The sequence below is a fragment of the Montipora capricornis genome, chromosome 8 (genome assembly GCF_036669925.1).
Source record: "Montipora capricornis isolate CH-2021 chromosome 8, ASM3666992v2, whole genome shotgun sequence".
NCBI lineage: Eukaryota > Metazoa > Cnidaria > Anthozoa > Scleractinia > Acroporidae > Montipora > Montipora capricornis.
Window position 1 is genome coordinate 5930014 of NC_090890.1, and position 12500 is coordinate 5942513.

At 40.1% G+C, this 12500-nt stretch overlaps 4 protein-coding genes across 8 annotated transcripts in view; 2 read left to right on the forward strand and 2 right to left on the reverse strand.

The window, feature by feature from the left end:
- LOC138060561 (uncharacterized) overlaps positions 1–309 on the reverse strand; it is a 5748-nt gene extending 5439 nt beyond the window's left edge. For both annotated transcript variants that reach the window (XR_011134380.1, XM_068906398.1), the window contains exon 1: positions 1–309. This exon is cut by the window's left edge. The gene's annotated coding sequence lies outside the window, so the exon portion shown is untranslated.
- Positions 1–12500, reverse strand: part of LOC138060557 (methyltransferase-like protein 22) — a 342269-nt gene that overhangs the window by 130878 nt on the left and 198891 nt on the right. The window lies entirely within an intron of this gene.
- Positions 1508–5110, forward strand: LOC138059957 (trace amine-associated receptor 4-like). Its single transcript, XM_068905621.1, has 2 exons — positions 1508–2311; positions 4395–5110. Exons 1-2 carry the CDS (start codon positions 1615–1617, stop codon positions 4778–4780), a joined length of 1083 nt encoding a protein of 360 aa, XP_068761722.1. The 5' UTR covers positions 1508–1614; the 3' UTR covers positions 4781–5110.
- Positions 10759–12500, forward strand: part of LOC138059590 (acid-sensing ion channel 2-like) — a 17559-nt gene continuing 15817 nt past the window's right edge. For both annotated transcript variants that reach the window (XR_011134229.1, XM_068905220.1), the window contains exon 1: positions 10759–12027. Coding sequence is in view for 1 of the 2 variants with exons in the window: in XM_068905220.1 (XP_068761321.1) it covers positions 11182–12027 (846 nt within the window). In the remaining variant the exon portion in view is untranslated. The remainder of the gene's footprint in view (positions 12028–12500) is intronic.

Genomic DNA, 12500 nt, shown 5'->3' on the forward strand with positions numbered 1-12500 from the left:
GAAGAAAGCCATTTCTTTAACTCTTCCGTTTCTTGCTTCTAAATGCAGCGGAAGGTGCTCAAACACTTAAGTATAAAAGCGACATGCAACAATGGCGGCGCACAACGTCGCAAACAGGAAGTCACAGCTTTCTATGCTGTGTTGTGATTATCCATCCTGATTGGCTTATTAGATCGAACTTCCGGTTACGCAGGAGTGAAACATTTGCATAAAGAACCTCACCAAAACTCGCGGATATATCCACGAGTAAAAAGGGGTGGCCTTATCGAGTTCCATAAGTATAAAAATTAAAAACGCTTTGCTTTAAAATCAGAAAAGAAACAATTCACCGTTGCTGTTAAGAAAAGTGTATGCCAGGCAAAACAAGTTGCATCTCAGTAACCTGAAAGTTATTGAAATAATTTGCCTGTGTTTAAATTGGCAAATACACCAATACCTCACTAACGTTTCAGGTTTAACCGGAGAATTAGGGAAGCAGATGTTCGAAGGTGTAATAGCTATTGAGTTTTATTCCTCAGTTACCGAGTTCTGTAAGTGTAAAACTTAAAAATGGTTGTCTTTAAAATCAGAAAAGAACCAATTCACCGTTGCTGTTGAGGAAAGTGTATGCCAGGCAAAACAAGTTGCATCTCGGTAACCTGAAAGTTAAGAAATAATTTGCCTGTGTTTAAATTGGCAAATACACCAAGACATCACTAACGTTTCATGTTTAACCGGAGAATTAGGGAAGCAGATGTTCGAAGGTGTAATAGCTGTTGAGTTTTATTCCTCAGTTATCGAGTTCCATAAGTTTAAAAGGTCATAAAACTAAAAATAGTTGTTTTTAAAATCAGAAAAGAACCAATTCACAGTTGCTGTTGAGAAAAGTGAATGCCAGGCAAAACAAGTTGCATCTCGGTAGCCTGAAAGTTAAGAAATAATTTGACCGCGTGTTTAAATCAACAAATACACCAATACATCACTAACGTTTCATGTTTAACCGGAGAATTAGGGAAGCAGATGTTCGAAGGTGTAATAGCTGTTGAGTTTTATTCCTCAGTTATCGAGTTCCATAAGTATAAAAAATAAAAATAGTTTCTTCAAAAATCAGAAAAGAACCAATTCACCGTTGCTGTTGAGAAAAGTGTATGCCAGGCAAAACAAGTTGCATCTCGGTAGCCTGAAAGTTAAGAAATAATTTTCCATTTTTTAATTGCACGATGCTGGCAGTTGTAAACCGTGTTTTAGAAAACATTTCAAATTGATTTTTTGTCCCTCTGGACTATTTTGACACGTCACTCAAAATTGATTTAAAGTCCTTTGAAATATTATCGTCATTAAAAACTTTATGACGAAGTCGGCCCAACAAACGTGTCGAGATTAACACCTCTCGCTCCCTTTATGTCTCTTGCTCTGCCTTTTAGTGTGAGTACTAGTCTTGTTACAACTCCCACTGAGATTTAGGTATTTTTTTTTAAACTGAAACAACGGGGACGCACATTCCTGACCCAAGTTAAGCTCCTCATGAGTGACCTTTACCGAACCTTACGTGACCTTATACAACAATTCTGAAAGTGGGAGTGCGGCACTGCGGCAATTATCGCGTGAATTGCGGAGACGTGATATTTTCAAAGCATGGAGTCAGAAGACAGGTATTTGTGGACAAAGACAGAGAAATGGTGTTTAGCATTAACACTTGGTTTTCTAATAATTTTTGGACTTTGCGGAAATCTACTCGTTACTATCGTAATTCTTCGTTTTAAGCGACTTCGTCGGTACGTGGACAGTTATTTGATCCTGAACTTGGCAATAAGTGACTTTTTAACAACATCTATATCAATGCCATATCAACTTGCTACGGTGCTCGATCAAAGTATCATCTCTCACAATGGAGTGCTTTGCAAAGTTGGTGGAATTTTGTCTTATCTTTTCCACATTTCTTCCACCATAACACTTGTGATGTTGGCGATTGAACGACATATTGCGGTGAGCGATCCTTTGAGATACGTGAGTCGTGTTACCACACGCACGATCTCAATAATGATCGCCTTTGCCTGGTTTCAAGCTGTATTTTTCTGTATTCTCTTCGCTATATTGGGAAAAGTGGAATTTTCCAAGAAAAGCTTAGATTGTGGAGTAACTTGGGAAGGAACACCATTATGGCTAAGTTTGTTGGCTTTAATTATGAATGTCGTCCTACCATATTTCTTATTGCTCATTATGAGTTTGAGAGTTTTGACCATAGCAAGGAGACAAATGAGAAGAATTGCATTTGAAATGTCTGGACAAACTCGGTCGTTTCGCAGGAGAAGAAACGTGTTTTCAATTTCAGGTATGTATGAAACCAAGAACCAAAAACGCCTTTCCCTTTTTTTCTAGAATAATCACGGCTCAATTGAAAACTTGGCTACGTGGTAATTTTTATTAATTATTTGCGTCATATCAAGGAAGTTCATCATTACCGGTACCGCAAAAATAACTGAACATGCGTCAAGTATTTACATTCTTTTCATTAACTGCTTATGTCCGATTAGGAAACCGGAAGTACCTTAGCTTAATCATCAGAGACATTGGCCTTCGCTGTTACTCAGAAACAGACATTTTTACCATTCTTCCCAGGAGAATTCTGATTCTTCCTAAAGCATTTAGATTTAGCATTTCTTTCCAATACAAGCAATGCCTTGGAATACGAAATTATTTACTTAACTGTGACAACAGGTCATAATAACCCTAAAAGTCTTCTTTAAATCTTTTGGCCTTGAAACAATGATATACTGTAATTCAAAGCTGCTTTGAGCATCGAGGGAAAGAAAAGAGGACACGACAGGATTGACTATAAACCCCGGCGGGGGGGTACTCCATATATCCCTGGGTGGGGAGGTGCGGCGCAACCCCTCATACCCTGACCCTGTTTAAGACAAATATCGCTGGTTTTCCTACTCATTTTAAGACAGAATTCCGATTTTTGATACCCTGTTTAAGACATTTAACCCATTTTAAGACAAAAAATGATAATTCGATACCCTGTTCAAGACAATATTCAATGAGAAAAGCAATATTAGAGTAGTAGAAAGCTTTTCCAGTAGTGAATTGATATGGTAACACACTCAGACCATTCCGAGTATAAAATGTCAAAAAAGATGAAGAAAGAGAAGGAAAGAGAAGGTTTCATAACCAGTCCCTCGATTAGCTATGCTGACTCCAAGTATATGTCGCCACAGGTCGCCCAAGTTCAATGTATGAGTATCTGTGCTGTACTATAGTATGCAAGAGTAGAAATATAAGGATTTGTATGGGGAAAATGGTTCTCAAAATGAAAAAAATACTTTACGATTTAAAATTAAAACAAAATAGCTTACCTTGCTTTAGTCTTGTATGTCTGTCTCTGGTACGGTTTCTTGGTCGATTAAGAACGATTTAGGTAGTTTTTGGTTCCTCTTCTTTTCCCTCTATATATTCTTCCCCAAGGAAGGGGACCAAGAAGAAGTCGCCGAACGGAATCACCGAAGGAAAAGGGCCATAAATTCGCTCCAAAGGCTTCGATCGCCTCAAAATTCCACTTAGATCACTGACGATACCTCCGCTACTCATTCGTCTTCTTCATTCCAGCCGGTTGTACACTGAGAAGGAATCAAGGGCCGCCAAACTCTGAAAACATTTGCTTCGAGAGCCATCGGATAAAGCTTTAGGCACCGTTGAAACCGTGTTACCGAAACCTTTGAGAGGTCGCTTAGCGACCCGGCCTAAGACTCACGAATGGTCACCATTGTGCCAGCTCTACTGACCAATCGCGAGTAGCCAAGCGGTCATCCAAGGGTGATTTACGTATAGACAGGGAAAAGAAGAGGAACTAAAAACCACATAAATCAGCGTTGACCCAGAAAGCGTACCAGAGACAAAGACATCGAAGACTAAAGCAAGGTAAGCTATTTTTATTTTAAATCGTAAATATCTTTTTGAATTTTGAGAAACAAATCCTTATATTTCTACTCTTGCATAATATAGTACAGCACAGATACTCATATATTGAACTTGGGCTACCTGTGACCGCGAAAGATAACAGCAGTCGGGGCAATGGAATTCGAAGCGTTGGCCCTTCGTCAGAGTGACTAACCAAACATATGACTGTTCGCTCTGATGAGGGGCTAATGCATGCTCCAAACGTCAGCTTTCAATTTGTTCAGTTTACATTAGAGAATTTACCATACAAATCCGGTTGATAACCGAACCCATTTCTGTGTTTCACATCCCGCGGACGCAGCACCACAGCTCCCTTAGAAACGAGAACCCTTTATCCATTTTACAGTAGTGAGTCGCAGTTGTTGCTGCAGCTCCTATTTTTCATACGAAAGAATTCTTTTAGTTCCTTTAAATGGATGTCTAACTACTTATGCAATTTCTTCACTGTTTTCCAGGCTCAGAGAGCAAAGCTACTGCAACCATCTTGGTTGTCATCATCGTGTTTCTAATTCTTTGGATTCCGTTCCTTATCACTCGGGGATTAATGGCATTTAATGACGTTTATATTCCTCCCGTAGCAAACACATCAGCGGTGTGGATATTGCATTTAAACTCTGTGGTAAACGTTCTAATTTACACACTTCGCAGGTCAGACTATAGACAAGCATTCAAAGACGTCATGCGCTGTACGTCTCTCTCAGGGCCTAATGTTTTTGAGTTAAGCGTAACTAACAGAACTGATAAACAAATTCTTAACCTGCGAAGGGTGTCTGCTGTAAAGTTCAAATCTGCAAGCGAAATGGACAATTCCGCTCCCGTTATCCCTGCCCGCTCGTCCTGAAAAGGGAATCGACCCACAACTTTGTATGGACCTCCAGGACTCCGTCTTTCCCCCATTTCACTGATTTTATGGTGCACAATACCCCAAACAACAACACCAAACAGACAAAGGAAAAAGAAAAAACGCAGGTACGCGCCCAACAAAAATATCCAGTGTATCAGACTTCGGAATGCATTGAACAACCAATTGGATGTGATAGGCTTCGAGACAAGAAATTCAACACTTGTCTACATATCAATATAAGTAACAAATAATTTTGTTAAATATCTCTTTAATAAAAATGTTTTTTAGAAGATATCGTCTAACGTTAATCTTGTATGATATCTATTAAACAAATTAACGTCAGTTTTTTTATGCCTCTGGCCTCTTATTGATGATAAATTGCGCCATAATATTGTCAAAGTTGCTGTGGAAATCACGAGCCTCACCCTTTCGGAAATGAATAAGTAGCTCATTTCAAGCCAGTCTCTAAACTAAGATAAGGCATAGCATAGAGAAAGCATAACAATAACAGCGGAAATACAAACAAGCGTTTAAATTGATGATAAAAATTAGCCAATGAGCTAGATAGAATTTAGATAGTTATTGTAAAATCTTTAATTCCTCCTACAAGTCAGTCACATGGGATAAATTTAGCTCATTGACCAATGCAAAAAATCACCTTATTTTGACTCCAGTAGCGTACCTCCAATTATACCAAGCTGAATCCGAATCGGAATCTCAAGCTTGAATCCCAAAGAAGATCGTATTGTCCCTTCAGGAAAGGAATAGTGGTTCTGTTCAAACTAGCCTATGAATTGAGATGGAGCAGTTTACGATAAGCCAGATAAAGCGTCAGAAAAACGCAATAACGGTGGAAATCCCACATGCGTTTTTTACAGCTCCTCACCTAATTTCCTATCTTACTAAACATCCCCTTGAACTGCGAGCGACCTATCTAGATACTTCATGTTATCACAATTTACACATAAAGTGTGCATACCTCCAGCACAGTCTTTTCTGCATTGAATGACCGATCTTGAATGCACAATAAAACTGACAAGTCTTTTTTGTGTTCAGCAGTCCTGCGGGTAATAAGATAAAAATCTCCTACTATCGAAGATTGTTACATCTGAGTTGCGGTCTAGGTATAGAGATATAATATTTTCCAAAAGCAAGAGATAAACACTTTCTCAACTCAGAAGAGCTCAGTCCTTATATAAATAATGCACCATACACTTTCTAATTACCTTGTCTTTCTGAAACAAGCTCGACGTTTTCTTGAAAGGAACTAATCCTGGAAGGTTCTCTGTCCCGGGGAGCATGTACTGCCTCAGCCCTTGCTCTATCGCAGGAGATTGGTACGGATTCCTCATCAGTTTTCGTTACATAATCAGTGACCGAGTCTTTCGACAGTTCTTCATTATGGTCCACCACACAAGTACTAGTGTCTGGAAGCATGGATTGCTTGGTTGCCTCACTGTTTTTCATGTCACGGATGTTGTTCAAGTTGTATTCACGTGACTTTGATGACTCATAGCTTGCAAAACTTCGTGATAGCTTTGATAAACATTGGTGTACTTTGATAGCTTCGATGTTACTCTCCAAATGGCAGTCACCTTCCAAATAGAATTTATTTATCCCCCGTGAGCTTAGGGGATGAACAGGGACTGTCTTCTCACCATGTGTCTGTCGATTCCATTTCTACATGTATTGAAGTCTTCGCGTTGGTCAGTGAAAGGCGGTGCACAATTAATTGCACCAATGTGTACTTGTTCAGAATATTTTGCTTCACCTTCGAAGATAGCCATTTCTTTAATTCTTCCGTTTCTTGCTTCTAAATGCAGCGGAAGGTGCTCAAACACTTAAGTATAAAAGCGACATGCAACAATAGGTGCGGTTACACTCACCATGGTAAATGCCATTTCCCATGGTAAATTATCCCGCGGTGCCTCACACTTGAGTTTTAGTATACCGCGTTAACTAGGAGTCACACGTTACGAAGATTACCGAGGTAAAACGAAATCTCACGCAATTCATTGGCGGGAAATTTAATCACAACTTCATCAGCATAGCGATTGGCTCTTGTACCTCGGGCATCAAAATACCCTTCCAACTTCCCACGTTAAATGTCATGGGCGCTTCCACTGATCTCTTTGACGTATCCATGGATACTTAACACGGGAAATTTACCTCGGGAAGCGTCGGTCACACCACTAAATACAGTTTCCCGTGGTAAAAAGGCAATTTACCACGGTAAAAGTGCCCCGTGTAACCGCACCTAATGGCGGCGCACAACCTCGCAAACAGGAAGTCACAGCTTTCTATGCTGTGTTGTGATTATCCATCCTGATTGGCTTATTAGATCGAACTTCCGGTTACGCAGGAGTGACACATTTGCATAAAGAACCTCACCAAAACTCGTGGATATATCCACGAGTAAAAAGGCGAGTGCATTCATACCATATTAGCACAATCTCGACCCCAGAGCTCTTCTGTTGACTGAAGGAGAGAAGAGCTCTGGGGAACCCTGAAACAATGTGTCTTCTTATTGGTATTCGTGAAGAACAATCAAAAGCGTCTCTAATTGGTGCATTCATGTTAGCACGAGGAGTGAGCAGGCGCAGTAAGGTTCAAATAGCCAATTTTTGGCTATAAGAACCCTACGGCGCATGTTTTCCTAAATAGAGCTTCCCAGAGCCTTGGGTCTACCCGAGGCTCTGGTGACGAGAATGCATACTAGCAGTTCTCACGCCTGTTTTCAGGCGCACCCAGCGAAAATTATTTCCAAAATGCATAATAATAGCAAAAAAAACCTACAAGAAAACCGTAATAAAACCTTTTTTGGAGTTTCTTAATTTTGCTTGGTAAAAAGGTTATCCGCACTCCCAGGATGATTATGAGAAAAATTCCAGCTCCCAGGTGATAGTGAGGGAAACGAGAATCCAGGCCGCATTTTGCGCAGCGGATTTTCTATTTTAATAGTATATCTTTAAATACTATGTATGTAGTAGGCATCTGTATATGCAATGTCGTTTAGCTGTATGTAAATGTAATGTCTCGAAGGTATTAGCTGCTGTAGTTATTCTGATATTCGAGATGAAGTAAAATTATTTTTTGCATGTATGTATGTTACCTTTAGTAGGGCGAGTGCGCACACTTTGTAAACTGCGACTCCAGTGCTTACCATATGACAGATAAAATGACTTTTCCCTTGTATATTTAAGCCATCGAATTCTTACGTTAAATTGACAAGGGCGGTTTGGAGCTGTGAGTAGGCGTGGGATTTGTCTCATATGGTTTAGGGGTCGACATATCTCTCCCTCAATGCCGTACCGGGAGGCGAGGTCGGTAGCAGAAAGCAGCGAAGGGCCAACTGCGTCCAAAAGCGATCGCACGGGCCGAAATCCCGGGATGACTCGTTTGGTACGACGCTCCAGCGCCATGTCTGGAGGTACCGCGTTTTTCTTTCTTTTTCAAACATTCCGTCAGAGCATACGTAAATGTTTTTGCTCTCCGATACCTAGCCTACCAACAAAATTAAAACAAAATTAAGATGCTCTCTGGCCTTTCTGTGAACGAATTCCAGAACCTACAGGACCTACCGATGCAATTTTGGCAAGGTTTGAAAGCTAAAAACTTCAATCGATGCGGTATTTTGCTGATAGGATTGGGTGGCCCGACACTTATAAAAAAAAAAAAACTATGAATGAGAATCGGGAGTCTTCCCTTGTCATGGAATGACAGACTTACCAGAATTCTTTTTAGGCATGAGCGAGGCAACTTAAGAAGCACGAGACTGGCCCTCATCGAATGGCTGAGGCGCGGCCAGAGGAAAAGATTTCTAGCCAGATACTCAGGAGTAGGCCTGGTGTGTGCTGTTAACTTAGATTTTGGATTTCTGAACAAGTTTTTATCATAGAAAATTGGCGACAAAGTTGTGCTTTCATTTCGCTGTAATCCTCGTGTCAAAAAAACGGTATAATGTAAATAAGAGAATAACGAGATTTATATTTGCAGATGACATGTCCTCTTACTACTAAAGTCAAACTACTACATGTCTGTGCAATAAGCGCATTCACAATTTCCTCATATTACTTTAAAAAAGTAGGTTTGTTTGTTGTTTTTTTTTTAAAGGGTTTTGCTGGCTTTCTCTCCCGTACTCGTCTTAGGCATGATCTTCGCGGAAGTTACATTCTGCCCCTCAAAAAACCTGGAACAACCAGTTATGGTCTTAGTTAGTTATTTTTTCTTACGTATCAGCTAAGTTGCAGAACGTGCTATCTGATTTTATCCGTACCACTGAGCAAGCAATCAAGTAAAGAACCTCATGAATCAAAACCGCTCGCCAAACCGGTAAAAACAGGTTTTTTTCAACATGGGATACGTTGTACTAGCCGTAAGCTTTTCGTGAACGAGTTGTCCTCCAGTCTCCCGCAGTTTCTGTTCTCACCTAGACAGCACGGATTGAAATGCTAAAAATATTTAAAGTTTCCCAGGGAAATTGTATGAAAGTTAATAACTTGTCAGCCAGCTGAATTTCTACTGCGGAACAGATATTTTGCGGAACACCTTTGTTGGGTGTCACTATATTTTATTTCTGCCTCGTGCTCGACAAACTAAGGGTCAGTAGAGAGACTGCTTATGCAGAGCTAAAATCCTCTCACCACCTATTTCGCCTTTCCATAGTCAACTCTCCATTTCATAGAAAATTCAATTCTCTGTTGCATAACATCTGGAAAGATCTATTTTCTTGTCATGTTTTCTCAAAAAACATGGTTACATTATTTTGTCGTGCTGAAAGACACTTTCCCAGCGGGAAGAAAAGAAAATTTGAGCATAACGTTGCCGGACTATTTTTGCTGTTTATAAACATATTTCAGCGGTGTTTTTCCGGGGGATATTCTCAATTCAAAGAGGATGAAGGGGTACCTCCATTTGTCGAGACCACTATTGCTTTTTGTGGCAAATTCGTTACAGCTCTAAAGCGGTAAATTCTATAATCCCCTCTTCGGACTGAACGAACAAAATCTTTTTGAGGTACAATTGCGCCCTCTATTTTTTAAAAAAGATCATATTTTTTCATGGCCAGGCTGAAAACAGCATTCCTTTCTTTTGTCATCTTCATGGAATAGGAATTCTTCTTGTTCTTTTTCTGGGATTATTTTTTTGTAGTTTGATTTCGAAAATTGCGGAATTTGCCGACCTCCTGTCGATTACATTGCCCTCTGTTAGTTTTCATCGCCGTTTGTTGGAAAAAGGACAGAATTCACTAAACCTTTCGCAGGGCAAAAACGAGGTTCAATGTACTTTGTTAGTTTCCATCGATACGCAAAACGTATTAACAAAATCTCAGTGTGTATCAAGAACCCAGATATAAAATTAGTATGAGGGTGTGGACGTTTACGGACAAAATCGAATGCTTATCGTCAAGTACATACTCGCGTCCTCCTCGTTCATTTCACGTCGTCGGGACGAGAAAGGTTAAGAAATGTACCAAAACGGTTGGTGCGCGGCCTTTTGAGCTGAGGTCGCCAGTTCGATCTCCGTCTCATTCCATCGGCGTCTGTTTCAACTTTCCTCTGATCCGTGTTGCTGTAGCTTTGAATACCCGTAAAACGGAGCATTGCCGGAGGAAGGGTAAAAGGGGTGCATCGAGGGGCACAAGTTTATCAGTTCACTGGCGCGTGTTACCCTCGTAAAATAAGGACCTTTTCATCGCTTAATTAAGCTCTCTAATATTTATTTAGCAGTTCTCCTACCCCCGTACATATTTACTGCATTATTGATATATCAACGTTTTTTTCAATCCATCACACTGTGTAAACACAATTCAAAGTGCACATCGTTTTGCATAACATAATCGCATGTTTCAATTAAATGTGGCTCACTTTAATTAAAAGCTGCCAAAAAATACGAGTGGATTGAGCACTCCTTTGCAAATAGTTTCGTCCCAAAAGAGATTATGTTTTTGGGCCTTCGCCCGCGTGAAACAAAATTGAACGAACAGCAATAATTCTAGCTCTTTTGGGCGACGTAAAAACACATTTCGGCAAATCACAAAAAGAGAAAGAATCCTAAGAAAATTGGATTGAAAATTGGCTTCAGCTATGTCATGGAGAATGATTTAAATTCTTTTTAAATTATTCAAGATTCCCGCTATGCTCTTTTCTTTACGAAAGTCGGAAATCCGGCACAATTCACCAGTGCTTAAGCTGCCCGGAAAATTATTTTATAAATTACCTGACCACGCGTGAGACAATTTTTTTTTCGTGCACAAATTTAAACTTGAGAGTTATAAGTGTAACTTTGAATGACTTACTCGTAAAGACAATGGGAGTTTTCCGTTGAAATTGTGTCCCCAAATACAAAGAGATTTGGAAAAACAAAACTTCAAAGTCTGACCACGGGATATTGTCAACATGGCTACCATATGGAAAGAATTTGTAAGTTCTACAACTGTTCATGGATTTCGTCGAATCTTTGAGAGTCCTTCACGATTTTTTCGAGTGATATGGCTTTTGTTACTGTTAGGAGCAACGACAGGTTACGTATTTTTCGTTATGGAAAGTATAGAGAAATATTTCTTGAAACCAGTGGCGCTTTCCTTTACAGAGGTTATCCCTGAAAGTGGACAACTAGAGTTTCCTGCCGTTACCATTTGCAACTTAAATCGATTCGTGAAATCCAAAGTAGACATGTTCGAAAGCGACAAAAATTTTTACAAACTGGGCTTGAATCTGTCGGCTTGCGGGATGGTTGGGTTAGTGAAAAAGGACATGAGTTGTGGACAAGGCTTGCTTTGCGCGTTTGAGCGCTTCGGATCGGACGTCGCGGACAATTGCAACGTTAGCACAAGGAGACGTATCATTGCTGCCTTAAATAACACCAAGGCAGCAATCTTCAACGCTGAAGAATTTCTGGAAGCTTATGGTCATGATATTGATGACATGTTTTTGCACTTCTGTCGGTTTGGGAATGGGGAAATTTGTTCCCCGGCTGATTTCCTTCCCTTCTTGACGGAAAATGGTCGTTGCTTTACGTTCAACTCTGGCCGAAATCATACTCCAATCCGTGTCTCGAAGAGAGCAGGTTCGTTTGGCGGTTTGAGCGTTATGCTGGATGTCCAAGCGCATGAAAACACTATCAGCGAGTTCTCGCGCGGATTGAGGGTGATTGTACACGAACAAGGCGCATTCGTTGACATTGAAAACGGATTCAATGTTCTCCCAGGATCACACGCATTGGTTCGCATATCTGCAAACAAGGTAAATGGCTGCCATAAGTTTGTATCTAGTCTTTATGACCTCGTTATGAAAACTGAGGTACTGGTTACAATCATTTCCTCCAAAATCTAAATCTTGCACACTTCAATTCTTATGATAAAGCTGCTATGGAAGGGTCAGAGAAGTACTGACTGCAACGACAGCGTCACTTTAGAATACAAATTTAGTTCTAATTTAGATATATCGCAATTATGTCATCTCATCCACGTTGTACAAAATGGGAAAAGATCCAACTACCGAAATGGCAAGAACGATTTTGAAGTGAAGACAGAGAATGCTTTCATGTCGTCAAACCTTAAATTGGTTTTCATGTTGGATCATTGTTTTTACGTATTACGGCAAAAATTAACTAAAATTTCGGGCCGCACTTGCAGCACGATTACTTTTCCTCTTTTAAACATTGTCATTGTTTTGTTGCGTTGCCGTTGATAAAGCCGTCTGGTCATGGGTTCTTA

Bases quoted from the DNA above. Each gene is read 5' to 3' on its own strand.
- LOC138059957 (XM_068905621.1), top strand. From the start codon at position 1,615: ATGGAGTCAGAAGACAGGTATTTGTGGACAAAGACAGAGAAATGGTGT. The intron at 2,312-4,394 runs GTATGTATGAAA...ACTGTTTTCCAG, and splicing joins AAACGTGTTTTCAATTTCAG to GCTCAGAGAGCAAAGCTACT.